At 41.9% G+C, this 20739-nt stretch overlaps 1 protein-coding gene across 1 annotated transcript in view; it reads left to right on the plus strand.

The window, feature by feature from the left end:
- ccny (cyclin Y) overlaps positions 1-20739 on the plus strand; it is a 76395-nt gene that overhangs the window by 37580 nt on the left and 18076 nt on the right. The window contains exons 2-7 of the mRNA XM_084048973.1: positions 8409-8483; positions 12143-12177; positions 13127-13150; positions 15396-15496; positions 15641-15676; positions 17493-17550. Of these exons, the coding sequence (XP_083905099.1) occupies positions 8409-8483; positions 12143-12177; positions 13127-13150; positions 15396-15496; positions 15641-15676; positions 17493-17550 (329 nt within the window). The remainder of the gene's footprint in view (positions 1-8408; positions 8484-12142; positions 12178-13126; positions 13151-15395; positions 15497-15640; positions 15677-17492; positions 17551-20739) is intronic.

Here is a 20739-nt window from a genome sequence, read left to right on the forward strand (position 1 = left end):
GTTATCGCCAAAGCTATTTTCTGATAGGGGCTAATATTGAGGCGGCCATATTGGATTTCCAGCAAAAAATTGACCGGGTTGTCCATATAGGTTGTGATCCTACTGGGTCATAGATATTATTTCTGGTGGCCAACCTTTGATGGCAGGGCAAATGCAGCACACCCCCCTTTGCCCCCTGGGTATAAGGTTTCATTGTTAGCAGCAGCTCAGTACTTACAGTGTTGAGCCTTTTTGGAATGAATGATCTGGCCACGTCTTTTGTAAAAAACTACACATTGACGAAGGGCCCACTCCATTTCCAGAACCGCTCAGACCAGCTGTCACCTATTTAGGTACACACTTCAATGAGGAACCTCCCAGGCGTATACAGTACACACAGTCATTCACATATGTAGTACTAGGATGTCCTACATAATTAATTCCTTAATCCAGGGGTCTTCAACGTTTTCAGGCCAAGGACCCCCTAGCTGAGAGAGAGATGAAGCAGGGACCCCCTCTATATTGTATAAAATTGTGTTTCAGATTTAACTTTTTTTGTTTACTTGGTCTGCTCTTTTTTCCCTCTACACCAATAGCCCCTTTGCCAAGAAATAGCCGATCTACAAGCTCACACTTGTAGATCTGCTATTTCTTGGTAAAGTTCTCCTTAAAAGGGATGCTAGGGTTCAAGTGGTTAAGGTAAAAAAAATATCATATCACACAAAGATTTGCCGGCCCCCCTGTAGTAACTCTGAGGACCCCCTAGGGGTCCCGGACCCCCTGTTGAAGACCCCTGCCTTAATCTATAACTACTCTCACCTTAGCACTCTATCCATCATTTTATCTAACTCTAAACCCACAACCCTAAATTTCTGAGGACATCGGATCCCCACGAAGGTAGAAAAACAAGGGAACACTCATTCTGCCTAATGTTTAATTTATAGTCCGAACATGGCCGATCTACAAGCTCTCGCAACACGTTGTGTGATTGTAGATCGGCTATTTTTAGCACGGGATTAAGTGTATATCAGGCTCCAGTCACAGGAAAGGGATTAGGTTTTCGCGCACGCACACACGCGCACCTCCCAGGCAGATAAAGGTCGATCTTCCCTGCTTTGATGAGAGAGGATGCGTGGTGATGCTGTGTGCATGTCAGCTGCCAGCCGTCCATCGATGGGAGCTCAGAGGGACTTTAAACTCTTAAGAACAGAAAGGAGGAAGGAAGCTTTGATCCCTGCAGCTGTGTGTATTGTAAAATGTGCTGCATTTCTATAGTGCCTTTATCCCAAGGCGCTTTATAATTTGCGTTACATTCAACCATTCACACACAGATGGCAGAGGAAACCATGCAAGGCAGCAACCTGCTGATCAGCATGCAGCAAAGATGTAGATAGAGGAAACTCCGGACGATCGATTGATAAGGCTTTGATCAGATGTTAACAATGTCTATTCCTCAAATTCTATTACACCTGTGAGGACATTTGGCCCTCACACGCAGTGGTGTAAAGTAACTAAGTACATTTACTCAATTTTGAGGTATTTTTACTTTACTGGAGTATTTTCAGTACTTTTACTTCTACTCCACTACATCTCGGCAGCGGCAGTGGCTCAAGGGTAGAGTGGCCAGATGGCAACCGTGAGGTTCCCAGTTCGATCCCGGGCTCCCCCAGAGTTAGTGTCGAAGTGTCCTTGAGCAAGCCGCTGAACCCCTAATGCATCGGCTATTTTCAAAAGATTTGTATACATTTGAAAACTTGTGAAATGGGACATTCTGCACAATGACTACTTTCTACATTTTGATACCAATACCTTTACTCAAGTAAATTTTGAATTCGGGACTTGTAACAGTATTTTTACATTGCAGTATTGATACTTTTACTTAAGTTAAAAATGTGAGTACTTTTTCCACCACTGCTCACAAGTATAGTGATACAAGTACACACGCACCCACTCATGCCAGCTCACTCAACGTCAGTCACGGAGTATGGAGTGAATGGTGCAGGGAGGGAGTAGCTGCCATGAACATTTGTCAGACAACAATAGGCTGAGTTCAGTGAAGTGATCAAGGATTTAAGAGTGCTAAGAACAGGTTATGCCGAAAAGAGAACTGGGATAGTAGGAATAGGAAGTAAGGATTGGCAAAAGAATCGCTCATGCATGCTTCATTCCTTAATCTCCAACTCACACCTTCAACCCCTAAAACTAAGCCCTAAACCCACAACCCTACATTTGTGAGGACATTTGGATCAAAAACAAAGGGAACTCACATGCAATGCATTCTGCCTAATGTTTAATTTATAGTCCTAAATTAGATGATCTTCAATATTTTGACAGGCCTAATTACAAGAAGCACCTCCTGTCTTTATCGACTGGGTGCGGTATCACTTACACCAGCACCCGGGCTGGCAGCCACAGGACATGGAGTGGGGTGATTGCCACTCTCTGCCATCTGCCCCCCCCCCCCCCCCCCCCCTCAGGGTACGTCACAGCGGGACAGCAGAGAAATGAGGCCTCTCTGTCACTGGGCTGGTGTTTGGAGCCAGTGCCACCAGGCCCTGTGCCAAGGTTACCATGGCTGGATCCTCCTGCCAGGCACAGCATCCAACCCAGCACCAAACACAGTGGGGGGAGGAGGTGTGTGTGTGTGTGTGTGTGTGTGTGTGTGTGTGTGTGTGTGTGTGTGTGTGTGTGTGTGTGTGTGTGTGTGTGTGTGTGTGTGTGTGTGTGTGTGTGTGTGTGTGTGTGTGTGTGTGTGTGTGTGTGTGTGTGTTGGGGGAGAGAGAGAGTCGATTCTCAGTACATAGAACTACTAAACATACAAACAGATCAACTACCCTTAAACACATTTGAAACACTTACGTGTTTATTGTGTACAATTCTAAATGGATTTGAAAGATTTCTGCCATTTGTTCCAAAGGTTTTATACCAAGTGACGGCAAAATATTGAAATATTGCTGCTATTTGTTTCAATAGTTTTATCCCAAGCTAATCTTTATTACTATTTCTGACAGCAAATGCACAATTATTTTGTAAGGTACTTTATTACCTTTTAATTGTACAGACATTATTTTGTTCTGATTGTTTTGAGAGAGAGGGAATCTTATATAAAGTTACATGGATTACCAGTGAACAATATTATGATGCTGATGCTCACTGTTGCACACACACACACACACACACACACACACACACACACACACACACACACACACACACACACACACACACACACACACACACACACACACACACACACACACACACACACACACACACTCTGCATGTCATGTCATGTCGACTACAGTGTGGCAGCTACAGATTCTCTGTAGTTTGTCTTTTGCACTGCAGGCTAGCAGGCTGCTAGACTGCATACAGTAGAAGGATGCATAATGAATCATGTTTTTTCTAAGAAACACACAGACACACACAGTCACACACACACACACACACACACACACACACACACACACACACACACACACACACACACACACACACACACACACACACACACACTGTAAGCATTCCCCCCCCTTTCCTTTTGTCCAAACTGCCTCTCTAACAATGGCGTGTGCTCCGTTTTTTTTCCTTCATGTCACCAGCCCACGATGCCTAATTTCCTTTCCACTTCCTGAAAGGCAGGAAGTGGTGCGCCTTCGTGCATCTTCCTCAGGTCAGAGAGAGGGATGGAGAGAGAGAGAGAGATATGAGATTGGAGCCAGGGCAAAGTGGGATCAGGTTCAGTCAGTGCAAGGAAACCAAACTTAATTGGTGGAGCGCGGAGGGACACAAAATATATGTGGATGTATGTGTGCGCAGGAACGCATGTGCGTGCGTTTGTGTGTGTACAATAATAGCACCTTCTTACCAATCTGGGAACTTCGGTAAAGTTTCTTTACCTTTTGTTTTTGCCTCTGGGGGCACCATCTCCTTTTTTGTGTAGAAACAGGAACTCTGTTTGGCTCCACCCCTTTCTTAGTCCACTTCCTCCCGGGTGCTTCCGTGTTTATTCCTACTAACAACAACACTACATGGTTAGGGCAGTGGTGCTGACAGATTCTGCTGTTAGCAGAATCTTACTGTCTCTCACCTCCTTTCATTTTATTTAGCAGTATATCTCCAACTGCGTGTGTGTGTGTGTGTGTGTGTGTGTGTGTGTGTGTGTGTGTGTGTGTGTGTGTGTGTGTGTGTGTGTGTGTGTGTGTGTGTGTGTGTGTGTGTGTGTGTGTGTGTGTGTGTGTGTGTGTGTGTGTGTGTTTGCGCCTGACTGTATGCATGCGTGGGATGTGTTTCCTTTGAGGTTCCTCAAGTGCATGTTCTCAGACAAAATCAAAGCAGTTCAAAGATGTGCTGCACAATAGCAGCAGCTTGCACTGCTGCCCTCAATGCTGAGCGTGAGCATCCAGCCTGCCCATATAACACACATACACTCACAAGTGGAAAGCAACTGGGTACATTTACTCAAGTACTGTACTTGGGTACAAGTTTGAGGTTTAGTCATTTAAGTTACTAGTTATTTTATAGATTTAGATAAAACAAATAAAAGAATACAAAACATACCACATTAACCACTTAAAGACACACTGAAGTGACATTTTCGGTCATTTTATTTTGAAGGTTCAGCCCGAAACGTCGGCTCAACGACTCTAAACCAATCAGAAGGTCCCATCCCTTCAGGCTATGGGACGTTGGATTTCAATCACTTCAGCCGTGCTGGCACACGGCTAGTGTTTGTTTACAAGAGAGAGAGACGGCCAGTGAAGCACGTTTGCTACTACCTGGCTTATTTCTAACCTATAATGTTTTCAGATACATATTTTAGTGTGCAGATGAAGTTTAAAATGAGTAATACACTCATCTTCAATGAGATTCAAAACGGAGTATCTCTGTAATTAAAATCAGCTGTGTTTGAAGAACGTGCAGCTATGGGAATCAAACAGGTGCATGTAATCAAGATTCATTTATATTCGTGAAGGCTGTATTATGTCATCACGCAGCACGTTTTCGTTTACAGGAAGTAATTAAGATTGGCTTTTTAGGGACTTTAGATGTAAAAATACACAAAAATGGGTTTTTTTCATTTTTTTTGGCATCTATTGTATGGTATGCCCATATGATGACCACGGATATGCTCTAAAAGTGTGAAAAACATATTTTTCATTTCACTACACCTTTAAGCTCTATTTTATACTTATGTTATTCAAAAATAACCAATATACAAGCTTACAATGTGTTGCATCACAAGATGGTAGATCGGCTGTTTAAAAACAAAAATTATACATATTTTTGAAATTGTGTCAACTCGTTTATACAACAGTCTTGCTTCTTGCTTATCGATTAATCTTTATTAATTTACCTACATGCAAGATTGGTTCTAAATGTCGGTTTCGATATATTTTCGTTAATTGGCCATCCCAATAGTCTCAAGTGCTGCTGGCAACATATTCTCTCTCTCTGCTCTCCAACTGTAGCTCCCTTCCTAAACCCCACCCATCCCACCCCACCCTCTCTCTTCCTACTGCCTTTTCCTTCCTCTCTCTCCTCCTTCTTCCTTTCTTTCTCTCTCTGTCTCTCTCTCGCCCTCTCTCTCTCCCTCTCTATTTGTCCATCATTCCTCCACTGTATGGTGGGTGTTGGTCCTTCCTGCTGTTTCCTGTTGTAATGACATCATCATCACCCTACCGTGTGTGTGTGTGTGTGTGTGTGTTACACTATGTGTGTGTTTGTACGCTTCTATGTGATGAGAGTAGGGCTGCAGCTATCCATTATCATCTTAGTGATTTGTATTCATTTGTATTTATCAACAACTTGGTTAACGGCTTAAGCATTATACTTCTACAAAGAAAAAATGGGAAAATAGGCAATATACAAGCTCACAAGCAAAAATAGCTGATTTACAAGCTCACAGCGCGTCGCAATGCGGATCATTGTGAGCTTGTAAATCACCTATTTTCACTATTTTGAAAAGAAACAATTACATTTCTTTTTGACCTTTCGCCTATAACAATATGCCCAAAATAGGGATTGATTGTTGATTATTTTATAAAATATTCAATATTTTAGTTTTCCCTAAAAGCTCACAATGTGACACATTTACAACGCATCGTGAGCTTGTAGATCGGCTATTTTCGGCCAAGAGATTTGGTGTAGAAACTAAGTGTAAGTGGTTAAATAAACATGGACCTGACTTGACTCTACCTCAGTGGTTCCCAACCTTTTCTGGATCAGTGCCCACTTGGAAAACTCGAAAGCGGTCGTGGCCCACTCATCTGCTCATCTGCTCATCAGCTCATAGCGCGGCACCGCGTGCCGCGCTACGAGCTTGTAGATCTGCTATTTTTTTTAAATCATGAAAATGTGTTCAAATCTTTGAATATATATATTTTTAAAGCGAACATTTTTAACTCAAATCTTTGCTTCTGGGGGTCCCTGGAACAACATATTTTGAGATGGGGGTCCACGGCCAAGTACATATCATTTTGGGGGTCCTTGACATGAAAAAGATTGAGCACCACTGATATAGAAACATACGTTTTTAAGAAAAGTGTTGAGATTTAGGAGACATGTACAATCGGCTTCAGGTCTTAACTTGTTAAGATGGGTTGGACGCATGCATTTTCAGAGCAGGTTTATTTTAATAATCAATCAACCGATTGTGTTCTGGCTTGGATCAATGGAACTACAGTTTTGCTGTATACTTAAGTTCCTGTGAAAACAATTTTTTTCAAGGTTTTAACCCATTCAATCCAGGAACGCATCTACAAATGTCTTACAATGTCTCCTAACTGTTTTCTGAAAAACGTACGTTGCTATAATAATATCAGTGGTTCTCTGACTTTTTCATGTCTAGGACCCCCAAAATTATATGTATTTGGTCCCGGACCGCAACCTCAAAATATTTTGTTCCAGGGACCCCCAGAATCAAAGATTTGAGTTAGAAATGTTTGCTTTAAAATATATATATATTCAAAGATTAGCACTAATCTTTTTTTTCTAATCTATTTTTAAAACAATGGCAGATCTACAAAATAGCAATCTAAAATGACACAGATGCGTTCCTGGTCTTAATGGGTTAAAGACAATAAATACCTTGAAATAGTTCTTTTTTTATAATTTCTAAACATTAATATTATATGATATTATCAATTAAATTGTAGTGTTTTGCCAATTATCTGGGAGCCCACTTTCAATATCCACATGTCCTACCTGTGGGGAATGGCTGCTCTACCTAATGACACTCCAGTGCTCCCTGAAGGGAGGCTCTGTAATTGTGCTTCTAATCTCACCAGTGTTTGAGGTAGAGTAGAAAACAATGATGGCCCCCTATCTCCTCCGCTCGTCTTCTGTTTATAGTTTATAGTGCTGGATATTAAACTCTCAGCCAACACCCATAAAGCCTGGCGCCTGTGCCAGCCTAATAACATCTAACGGCTACCATAAAACTTGGCTTCTATCTCTGCAACACCAGCCAAGTGTTTTCCTCTGACAGGTGGCATTGCGATGGCAGACTGCTGTAGCCGTGGCATGTCAAATCCACAGCACCACATACTGTAGAAAATGGCATTAATGCATTCATTAATGTAATGATTTTAATTTATTTATTATAAAAGCATGTTCAATTATTCACATCGCATGACAGTGGTTCTCAAAGTGGGCTCTGGGGACCCCCCGGGGGGTCCTTGGAGGGGTCACAGGGGGGTCCCTAGCTAAATTAGTTAAAATGGCATCGCAATCATTGTAACTACTTAACCATATTTTATACTGTTGTGAGCTTACACAGTAGATCTGCTATTTTCTTTTTAAGTTAAATATTAAAGGACGACTTCACCACTTTTCAACCTATCTTCATATAATAGGTCCTCACTAATGCTCATGATAAAATGATACCATTTTTTTCTACTTGGTCTGTGTCTCATAGGAGGGCTGTGGACAGTCCAGAAACCTGTCTACCAGTGACATCATCGTTAGGCAGGATTTTTCCCCCAAAAAAGATTACAATTTTTTTATTCAGATTTGTATTAAGTCGAGAACAATGGGATCTATTATTGCATTGCAACTTTCCAGGAATACAAAGCCTGCAGTTTCTATTAGCTTGGATTCCCCATCGATGATGTCACTGGTAGACAGGTTTCTGAACTGTCCACAGCCCTCCTCTGAGACACAGACTGATTAGAAAAAAATTGTACCATTTTATCATGAGCATTAGTGAGGACCTATTATTTGAAGATATGTTGAAAAGTGGTGAAGTCGTCCTTTAAATATTTTCGTTTGTTTCAGATTTTCTTTTTAAACACAAATTAACTTTTGGAGGCCCTTGACATGAAAAAGTCTGAGAACCACTGCTGTATGATACAGTAACTTGAAATAAGAGCCAACACGTGGATGTTTCTGCTGTAAGTAATGCTGTCCTCTTGTCTTCTCCTCTGCAGACCTGCCCATGGAGTACAACCCCTCTGACCACCCCAGAGCCAGCACCATCTTCCTCAGCAAGTCACAGACTGACGGTGAGCACCCGCCAATCAACCACCCACACACTCAACCTCATCACATCCCCACACACACACACACACACACACACACACACACACACACACACACACACACACACACACACACACACACACACCCACTGGTCTGGAGAACCACTGGTCTAAGCCATGTAGAAAGACATTATCATTGGTGATAGAATGCATGCAGACAGCATTCCACCTGCTGCAATAAGGGATGGGTCCTACATTTAAACCTTAAACACAGGCCCCCCCAGAGCTGCACTCACAATGAGTTTGACCTCATGGCCCCTGGGTGGGATATGTTGTGTGGTGGAAGCGAATGAGAAACCATGTCCTCTCCCTCAGTGTATTACTGTCCACACACCCTTGAGTCATCCATTAGGGTTAGGGTTGGGGTGCCCAATGGAGCTGCTCGACTGAAAGCTGTGGCTTTACTGGGCAACTGGTCATTGTGTCTCTCTCCATATCTCAGTATCATGGTCAGTTTCATGGTCAATATGTCAGTATCATGGTCAATATCATGTCAGTATCATGGCCAGTATCATGGTCAGTATCATGGTCAATATGTCAGTATCATGGTCAATATCATGTCAGTATCATGGTCAATATCATGTCAGTATCATGTCAGTATCGGAGGTCGGGATTCAATACACCGCCCGGGTTCAATACACTGTATGGGTCATGAAGACCATACCAATGGCACTCAATGCGTCCCTGCTTGGCATTCGGCATCAAAGGTTGGATTGGGAGCAACTCCCTACGACATACTAGCGTCATGTCCAGCGGGTATTCTTGTACATCATGTGACATACTAGTGTCATGTCCAGATGGTGTACTTGTGCATCATGTGACATACAGTACTGTACTAGTGTCACGTCCAGGGGGTGCACTTGTACATCAAGCCGCCTCACGCTACAAATAGGAGATATATGCTCCTGCCCTATGGGCCACATGGCTCGGGGAGGCTACGTACTACTTATCTATATACACTAAGCCCCAACTGACACTATATTTACTAAGTATCAACGTCAATAACAGGGAAGGAACATGATCACCTGATTGTGGTATATTGAGCTGATGAAGACTTGGATGGAGAGAATTTGTGAGAGCAGAAGGTTGCGTGTCCAAGACTGGTCAAATCTTCGCAAAGTCCTGTATCTGTAGTAGTCAAAGATATGATATAGTAGGAGCCTCCAGTTGGTACAGTCCTTTTGCTATGAAAAATGGCTTTGTTCCAAATTCATTGGTGTGTTATCAGTGAAACACAGTATGCCATAAACAAATAGACAAACTGGCCTTTGTGTTTTTCAGTTGCTGTGCCCAATAAGAGAGGTAAGTATGGGTTTGTAGTGGGTTGGCAGGCTGGTAGACTTACTTGCTTACTCTGTGTGTGTGTGTGTGTGTGTGTGTGTGTGTGTGTGTGTGTGTGTGTGTGTGTGTGTGTGTGTGTGTGTGTGTGTGTGTGTGTGTGTGTGTGTGTGTGTGTGTGTGTGTGTGTGTGTGTGTGTGTGTGTGTGTGTGTGTGTGTGTGTGTGTGTGTGTGTGTGTGCGCGCGCGTGCGTGCATGAGCGTGCAGGCTTATCTCTGTTTAGAGCCTGGTCTCCTGGTTTAGTCTAGCTTCTGTGTGTCATTTGTCATCAAGGCCGTGTGCCTAGCCTGTAGTTGAATTTCTGACATCACTCTGTGTGTGTGTGTGGGGGGGGTTAAGGTAAAAGTTAGGGCTGGGCAATTGAAAATAACCGATAATTAGAACCAATAACTAACTTATAACCGAATAATCGAGAAGCAAGGTTTTTATTGATAGATTGTGATTTCTTATATATCAACGAATCGACACAAATACATTTGAATATTTTTTTATAATAGACTAAATCGATTATTCTGATTAACCACTTAACCCTGTATTATACTTTCTTGTACGATGGTGGTTTTCAAAAATAGCTAAAATAGCTCATCTACAAGCTCACAACGTGACGCATTGTGAGCTTTTAGATCCGCTAGTTTCTCACATTTTCCTTAATAATTCTTTCTTTAATTTTCTTTAATCATAATCGAGGCAAAAGTTTATTGTGATAATGATTTGAAGTCATATCGCCCCGGCCATAGTAAAAGTGTTCTCCAATTGTAACTTAACAGTTGATGTCCTACAACTTCTATAGTAAGTCACACATTATGAAATACATAGACTGGAAATCCAACGTGTCAATCTGTGTGTGATTCACTGTACAATGATGTTTATGATGATAAAAAAAACATACTCTAGGTCTGACTCTGATTGCACTGGATAAAATATTTGGTGTGTGTGTGTGTGTGTGTGTGTGTGTGTGTGTGTGTGTGTGTTCACTCATTGCTTTGCCAGCCAATGTCCATTTGTGTTCTCTCTGTTAAACATGCACGCACACAATTTCTCATACAAATATATGCTGGCACACATATCTATAACCACATTCTGGTTGTATCCTAGTTTCTTTGAAGCATTTTTGGTCTCTATTTACAGTATGTGATGTGACCATTTACCCTGCTGTTTGTTGATGAGGGATACCATTAACCCTGCTCTAGCACTTGTATGTCACTCTGGATAATATTGTCTGATAAATTACTAAATTATATTTGTCATTATAAATTGTACACACACTGCACATGCAACCATGCATAATTAATGAAATGAGTCTGTCACACAATACAAAAGCAACAAATCACAGCAATTACAGCAATTTATTCATTCATTCATGGGGGTCATTTGGCATCATTTGAATGCAATGTGTGTGCTATCTCATATATAATAGTAATAATAATTAAACCATTTACACTTCTAAAGGACAACATGTAATATAATTAACACATGATTAGCCATGTCAACTGATGTTGCCAGTGTAACATTTGGAGATCGATAAAAAACTGAAGGTCTACCACCATTTGACTTGGGACAGGTTAACGACTAGAACTCCAACATCCCTATTCTGGGGGGGAACAGTCGGCAAAAATAACCGATCTACAAGCTCACAATGTTTCACGTTGCGACGTGTTGTGAGTTTGTAGATCAGCTATTTTTGGTGAAGAGATTTGGTGTATATCGAAAAAGAACGCACCAAGTACAGTGTAACTCAGGTCCGTTTTACTAAGTGTAAAGGGTTAAAGTAGTTAACTAGAAGACCTGAGAGACATTATAACTAATCGGATGTAAAATAAAACTACAGCTCCACACAATACAATCTCACATTTTAATACACTCCAAATGATGTGGGTAGGGCTGAAACTTTAGATTATTTTCTCAGCGATTATTCTATTGATTACTTTTTCAATAATCCAATAATGGAAAATAGCTAATTCACAATTTGTAGCTAAATATAGTGAGCTTGTAGCTGTTTTCACTATATTTTTTTCTTTTTAATTTTTTTCCAAAACATTTCGTCTATGACATGTCCAAAATATTGATCGGTTATTAATCTATTGTTTTATTAAAGTATCTATTTGTTTAAATAATCGATTGGTTCAATGAACTGTTTCACCCTATAAATGTGAGCTTTTTGGACATCGCTTCTTTGACTGCAGGTTACCCTGGGTAAACACTGCCCCCTGTCTGTGTGGGTTGAGCATTGCATTGTGTAGTACAGCACTGACTCCCATCTCTCTCCTCTCTTTTTCGTTTTCAGTTCGAGAAAAACGGAAGAGCTTATACATCAACCATGTGAGTATGACCAGCACTTTTACTCAAGTGTTTTCGGTTGTCTGTTGATTATTTCCTGGAGGTGGGCCTTACAGGTAGCCTGGTATTGGCCAGACTGATAACGTGGATTCACTCTCACGTTCCTCGGAGGAGGAACTTGTGAGTGAATCCACTTTATCAGTCTGGCCAACGCCAGGCTACCTTACAGGGGCTGTTAAGAGAATGTCACTAGCACAGTGGTTCTGAAATATTTTCATGTGAAGGTCACCAAATTAATATGTATTTGGCCACAGAACACCATCTGAAAATATTTTGTGCCAAGGACCCCCATGCAAGATTTTTTAAATAATGAAACCTTTTTTTTTTTTTTTAAGATTTTGAGCTTATAGATGTATATAGGGTTAAAGTGGTTAAACAGATTATGATGCTGTATTAACTCATTTTACCGGGGAACCCCCTCAAGGACCCCTGGAGGTCCCCGGACCCCACTTTGAGAACCACTTTACTAGAAGGCATTGTTGTCATTTCACCGTTTGGGCTATTTGACTTATTGAGTTTGATTGGGTTTGACGTTTTATATTATTATTATTGTTATTATATTTCAATTGCTTGTAGGCTAAACAAAACATTTTTGTCAGTTCTGTTATGGAAATGGAGATATTAATCCCTGAAACTATTTCAGCATTTTGACTTGACTGTATATTATGTTTAGCTACATTAGCTGTTCTCAACACACACGCACATGAAAAGCACCTAAAGTGCTTTTTCTTCATCATTCAGTATTTTCTGTGCACCATTTCCAAAGATCTATTTTGCATTTATTAGACTTTTATTGACTTAAGATGTAGACTTATGTTATAAAGTAGTTAATATTAGATCACCGAAATACACTTTGTCTACTGTACAGATTATTACTGTTGTTGATTTTGGCAAAGTTGGTAATTGAAGTCTCTTGTATTGTTTTTGCAAGTTCACGCACATATCGGAGAACAAGGTAATTGATCACCCTGTCTGTCCTTGAATGTTGTCCTTCTGTTCACACTGTCTGACTACAGGGGTCATCAACGTGTCCGTGGCACATTTTTGATTTAGAAAAAAAATATATATATATTATTATTCTTGTATGGTTCATGTAATGTGCAACGACCCCATTATGGAAATGCAAATCTCCAGGTTTTCTTCAGAATAGCGGATTTCATTCATGCAGAAATACCACTTGAACAACCCCAGCATCCCAATAGGCTCTATGCACAGCAGCCATATTATCACTTCCTTCACAGGTGTTACCAATGATACTAATGAAGGCTCTGTTGCATTTAGTGTAGCACAGTGGTTTCCACGACCCCCATAACTCTGAGAGTGTACAAATGGAACCAAATGGACCTGTACACCTGTAAGGGGCCATTTGGAAGCCCATGAGGGTCCCTGGACCCCAACTGTAGACCCACTGGTGTAACAGAGTGTTTCCAGTGTGCCAACATGCACAATATCAGCACCCTGACTCTGTTTGACCAGAATGGAACAGAGCCTTCATTAGTATCATTGGTAACACCTGTGAATGTCTTCATAATATGGCTGCTGTGAATAGAGCCATTGTAGATTGGCTATTTTTGTGAAGGAGATTTGGTGTAGACGGAAATAAAACAGATTTTTTTTTTTTTTTTTTTTATCGGTCAAAGTCCAGTTCTCTACGACTAGAGGGTTTAAGTGGTTAAAATGTGTAGCACATTGGCATAGACACTACGGGACATTAGGAGTCCATTAGTATACATTTAGGGCTATATGTCTGTGATTATTTGGTAATATTATTGACCACTTGTTTTGTACGTACTTGACAAAAATGTCCATCACAAGCCATGACCCCTGACATGGTGATGACCCCTGCTGATCAGTGCACAATGGGTTTAATTAGATTCATGACAGAACTTTCAATGAAAACAAAGAATGAGTTTATTATACATCACATTTAGGGCTGCAACTATTGATTACTTTCTTATCTTATTACAAAATAATGACATGCTGTGACAACATGCTCTCTGCTAGGACAGAATACTGGTCTCTGAGGACCGCAGCTGAACCTCTGGAACAGGGGTGGGCAAGTTGGCAACCACCCCTCAGACCAGACACCCGTAAACAAACGGGTATCTCCGGGTGGAATGTCTATGAATATCTCTACACACTATTAAATAAAGTGTCCAGAACATTAGCTGTCTAGTTTGTCAACCTGTGGCTATTTAGAACGAAATAATATATTTCTGATGGTCAATAACAATATCATAAGTGTCCTGTTCTTCCGGATATAAGGTTAATGAATAATACTGCACAAATGCGAGTTATGCAACGCTGCTGGCATTATCTACCCGGAAATAAAGTTTTGGTTGTGGTGATGTCATGAGGATTCTGTCTATTGAGATGATCAAAAACGACCATTATTAACCATTATTGGTTGATGTACATAAAACATTTATTCCCTTATTTAGTTTATTCCCTTACATGTGATTTATTCCCTTACATTATTCTAATTACCAGCCTTACCAGTCTGGCCCTGGGTGATCACGCCAAGTTTTCTTTTGCCTGAAAATTCTGCCCACCCCTGGACTAGAGCAACAGAGCCATCACCTCTCACAGTGGCTCATCATCTGCACGTCAGGCATCACTATAGTGCCTCCACACATTTCTCACAGAATGGGTGAAACAGTCACAACATGAAGCTTTTTGTTTTATGGTGAAAATTTGCAAGTGATTTTGAACAGTTTATGGACTCTTGTGCACACGTGAAAATACATAAAAAAATGCTTTGATCTGCCCTTTGTCAATGTTTTGCATAGGTTGCCCGTTCTTTTACAACCGCCTGTAATTATTTATAGGTTTTTGTGCAGATTAAGTGGGGATATATAAAATGTAAACATTAATGTAAGCTTGTGGCTTAACCAGTTCCTGGAGGGAGTGATTAGGGATGGAGTGTGTGTATTCTCTGTAATCATCATTTAGAAACATGTGATCAACACATTATGCAGAGGTTGACAGGGAAGAGTATTTATCAAGATAATACAATGGGAAGTCGGGAAGTTCTTACATTTTCTATGACATTTTTCTGAGGACCTGGACAGATGTGTAATTACAGAATGGAAGGCAGTGCAGATCTATAGTCAATTTGAACAAGATGAGGCTGTTGCACATTAACTGCAGGCATCACTGTATGACAGAAAGAGAGGATGACATAACTGTTTGTTTTCTAGCACCATCCCGGCCCAGTGAGGAGGAAATACAGCTCGTGTTCGACCATCTTCCTGGATGAGAGCACCGTCAGTCAGCCCAACCTCAAGTACACCATCAAATGGTAAATCATAAGCACAGTTGTTTTCCAGTGTGCCACTGCTTATAAATATTATATCATCGCTGTCGGGCAGAAACCTAGTCTCCACAACTTTAAATGTTTTTTTTTTACCGCATGCATTTTTACGCCTTCTGTTTGCCTTCACAGCGTATCTCTGGCTATATACTACCACATAAAGAACAGGTGAGAATGGTGTTTTTTCTCATACAGTAACCTTCCGTCAGTCTGCTAACTTAGTAGTTCTCAATCTTTTAGGTTAGTATAGTTTAACAAAAACATGTCAGATCACAATTAATAAAACATTTTAAACATGAAACAAACTTGACATTTTTTTTTATTAAATTTTTTCATGTCAAGTACGCCCAAATGAATGTATTTGGCCCCATCTGAAAATAGTGTTTGCCTTGTGTGCCAGGTACCCCCATACAAGATTTGTGTGGTTAAAATGTTACAAGATTTCTTTGAAAATAGCCGATCTACAGGCTCACAACACGTGAGCGTGTTGTGAGCTTGTAGCTTATTTTCAAATAACCGAGTATAAAATTGGTTTAAAGTGGTAAAACTGAACCGCTGTGCAAACTCAAAGAACATTATCACGTTCCATTCAGAGGTCTCGCCTCGCACGAGCACCTACATCGTGCCAGTCCGTTTCGCATTAAAGAACAACCTTTTGAAGACAAAAGTGACGGCCAAGCTGGCTGAAAATGGCAGCCGGTTGCCCCGTCCACCCCCGCTCCGTTCAAATGCCACGCTCTTTAGATACTGTGAGATTCTGACCCGTGACATCTCGAACTAAAGAGTTATTTTTTCCAGGCTGCTGTGGACTGTTGACAATGTGAGAGATTAGAGCCTGGACTGATGCACAATGTTTTAGTAAGTTTGATAAGGACATTGGATCAGCAAAAAATAGACAAATTAGCCTTTCCACTGGAAAGAATAAAACTCCCTGTTCTACAAAGATTGCGTCAAAACATATGCAGATAGTTTTGGAAGCATAATGGGTCACTGACTGTATTCGGAACAGATAAATTGTACGGAGCAGACACCGCAAAGGAAGATGCACTCTGCAAAACAAAGATACTAATTTGTGGTGTCAGTTTGGCAAAAGAAAAAGATCCATCTTCAAGATATCGACAGAACAAAAGCTGACACAAGTACTGTACTTTATTTAAAGCTTTATAGCTGTGTGTCTCTATCCACTGGTTCCCAAAATGGGGTCCGGGGACCCCTAAGGGTACCTGAGGGGTTCCAGGGTGGTGGTCCCCCAGAAAAATGAGTGACAGTTAAAACAGGGCGTTCAATTGGTGCAGGGGTGAAGTTCCTGACCGCGTCTGAGGGCAGCCAGCTTGTCGAGTGTGTCTACATAGCAACACAATTGGCCCATGTTCGGGGGAGGCAATAGCCAGGCGGGGAGGGTGATATTTGTCACTGCATGTACTGTCAGGGTGGTGTCTGTCAGCGGGGAGTAGGGTGGAGGCACTACGTCCTCTCGGGCTCCTCACTGGCAGGTGAGCCAGTAGGGTACAACAGCTGTGGCATAAAGTGGGACGAATTCATTGGCATAACGACTAAATTGGGAGAAAAGGGGGTAAACAGAATTGGCTAAAATTCTTCACAAATCTTCTCTTATCGGGATCCCTAGCACAACATATTTTCAGTTGGAGATCCGCAGCCAAATACTGTACATTTTTCAATTTGGGGGTCCTTGACATAAAAACGTTTGAGAACCACTGCTGTAATCTATATAGATTCTGTGCTTGGCAGCTGGTTGACACACAGAGAAATGCCACTAAATTGCTTATTGAGCGGTCAGTGCCTCTGAGACTTCTGTTTTACAGAGCGATTGACATCACTGCCGTTTGTTTTCAATAGAGTCCACCCATGACACATTTTTGCGTCCGATGCCGATCCCATATTACACCTGCTGCCCCCCCAGGACCCCTGGGACCCCACTTTGAGAACCAATGATCTATAATGTTTATGTTTTCTCTCCTTCCAGAGAAGTGGAGAGCAGAATGGTATTAGACATATTTGACGAGAAACTCCACCCGCTCACGGTAAGTACAGTCTGTGTGAAGATAATTTACCCTGAAACCCTGTACATTCTACCCCCATACTGCAAAAACATCATTCATGTATACAAAAAAATATTGTTGCTGTCCGGCAAACACCTCGTATCGCCATATTTCAATGTTTTATGTTTTTTATTCATACTACACTAGTCTCACACAAAAGTCTCAGAAATGGCTGATCTATAAGCTCAGAACGCGACGTGTTCTGATATGAGCTTAGACAGTAGACAGAGGTTACCGCTTTGTTACCGCATATTCTAACTTTTTGCGTTTTTTCGTAAATTAACGCACTACTTGACCATACTATAGCGTCACACAAGCATTAAAAGAAGTAGCAGATCCACAAGCTCGAAACGCGTGTCGAAATGCGTCTCGAAACGACGCGTTTTGACCTTGTAGATCTGCTACTTTTGACAGACTGATTAGGCTAGGTGATAGGGACTGGGACTGAGCTTGACTCTGTGGTGTCAATGGCAGAGAAGAGGACTTTGGCTAAGGCATTATCCATTCTGGATGATGTCAGCCACCCACAGCACACAGCACTTTACACACAGAAGAGCACATTCAGTGATAGGCTTCTATCACTGAACTGTTACGGACAGATTTGGGAACTCCTTCACCCCAAGGGTGGCTGTACAATGAAGCACTGGGGGGGTTTGGCCAACTAAAATTATTATTTTTATTATTAGTGTTTTTCTATAACTGTGTTTTTTTTTTTACCTAGGATTTTTAACTTCTTATAACTTATAGTTTTTTACTGCATTCTATTCCCATTGATGTAACTAGAAGTTCGGGCCGCTGCGCGGCCCTCACATCTAGCGTCCGCGCGACGTCGCACTGTGTAGGTGTGTACATGTAGTGTGCAAGGAAGTAGTAGTGTTGAGTAATGTGATTGAGGCAAGAGAAGTATTGGGTATGAATGTAGGCGGGTTGTTGTTGATTGAAATGAGATTGCATTGTTTGTTAGATAGCATGGTTTATTGGCATGGTGTGATGTCGGACAGTGTTGGTGGCAACATGTAAATGTGAGAAAGGCAAAATAGCAGTGAAATGAAATGACATCCAGAATAACATTAACAGTGAAGCATTAATCAGGAGCAGGTGTACAGTATGTTGCATTGGGGGGAGAATACAAACAAAGGCAATGGCAATTATGTTGAAGAATGAAGGTCATTTGTCACTATGCAATCAGGGAGTAGCAGCACATGCAAAGTGTTTGAATGAGCATGTTTGGATTAATAAAAGAGTTCGGGATAAACAACGTTGTCAGTAATTCCCTCATCATTGTTCACAATGAAAACTTTGACGGCGCTGGCTCTCTTTCCCCTGGAGAAGGCTGTGTAGAGTTGGCCATGAGCGAACACAGGTTGAGGCAAGTAGATGCCAACTCGTTCGTTCTCTTGCCCCTGCCCCTTATTGATGGTAACAGAGAAAGCTAAGCGGATAGGGAACTGTCGTCTGATGAAGGTGAAGGGAAGCTCCTCATCTCTGTCATAGTGAGGTATCCTTGGGAGGAAGATTTTTTCACCCCTGTTTGTGCCAGCTGCAATCTCACACTCAATGATTTTGTCCATCATCTGCAGTACCACCATTCCTTTGAATGCAATGATTTTACCGGTGACATTCTTAGAAGCCATAGACACTAAGCCATTGTACTGTCGGATGTTGGCCATGAATTGTTGGGATTCTGGAGAGGTCCTGTCAAACAGAGCTTGAAGTGCAGGAGGGGGGTCCTTGAATGGCTGTAGTTGGATTGTTCCGTAATGGCAACAGGCACTGAAGGTTTTGAGTGGGACAGGATCTTTTGAAAGTTTTGATGTTTCCCAGGGGAACATGACGGCCTTGCATGAAGTGCAGATACAATCCATTGCAGGTGTGGGAAAGGCAACTATTTCTGTGAGTTGTTGTGGCTGTGTCCACGCTCTTCTGAAGTGTTTATCCTTTGGTTTTGTCCTTTGTGATGGATGAGAGTGTGTTGTGTATTGATGGTCCTCATAGCGGCGTTCTGCGAAGAGAGAGATGGACAGCATGCATGATTAGGCAGTTGTGAAATGTGTGCGTAACATAGTAATTGTAATATTCTGTGTAGATGTAAGGAAAAGGAATGTGAGAGATTGGGTGATAGAATGCATTGGAGGGATTATGGGGTAAATCAAAGCACTTACTTTTGGCGGGGGGCGTCTGTAAGGAGCGAGTTGTCCTTCTGCTGGCGCGGTTGCTGTCACTGCGGTTAGCTGAGAAGTGGAGACAGTTGTGTGTGGGCAAAAAGGAATTAGCCGGGATGTTGTGGTATGCAGTTTGTGGTTGAGAGTATTTGTGACATTGAAGAGCGTTTGCGGCTGCATTTGCGCGAGCCACACGCTGGCGAGTGGCATTGCGTGTGCGTTTGCCCAGCATAGCTTTTTTGCGTGGTCCCATGGCTGCGTGCGAAGTTGTGGGTACTGTGTAGTAAAGTTTCCTGTTGTCTCTGTGTCGTTCTGTGTACTGCGTAGTAAAGTTTCCTGTTGTCTCTGTGTCGTTCTGTGTGCTCTGCGGGGGTAGGGGCTACGTGCAGTAGAGGGGGTAGGGGCTACGTGCAGTAGAGTTGCAAGGCAACAACACGTGGACGTGTGTGGCATTGGTAGCGTCGCTGAGGACACTGGCATTGGCCAGGGCATCCAGGTCCTTTATAGTGATGGCTGTGCCCCTGTCATTATGGTGATGTCAGATAGTGTCAGACATCTCCATATATGGAGCTGCCTATATCAGTTATGCCCAAATATGGGACCGTGATGGCTGTGCCCCTGTCATTATGGTGATGTCAGATAGTGTCAGACATCTCCATATATGGAGCTGCCTATATCAGTTATCAGTTATGTCAGACCAAAATAAGCACCCGGAAGTGAATTTCGCGCTGGGGAAGAGATTTGCATAGTATTGGGGCATAATGCGTTTCATATTTATTGTACATCATGGAAGTAGAGTAACGGTATGGGAAGCAGCCGGTTCAGAGGCAGAATATTGAGGAATTTTGGGGTAAAATGTGGAGTTAGTTGGGCCATGTGTGTGCGTGGAGACCGCGCACACACACATGTGTAGCCCCATGAGTTTGGCCGTCAATTATAGGTGCAAGATGTATTTTATATGTTCATCATGCTTCTTTTTATTGACAATCTGTATGAATGTATTGCAACT

Source organism: Gymnoscopelus microlampas, assembly GCF_963454915.1.
Source record: "Gymnoscopelus microlampas genome assembly, chromosome: 22".
Taxonomy (NCBI): Eukaryota; Metazoa; Chordata; class Actinopteri; order Myctophiformes; family Myctophidae; genus Gymnoscopelus; species Gymnoscopelus microlampas.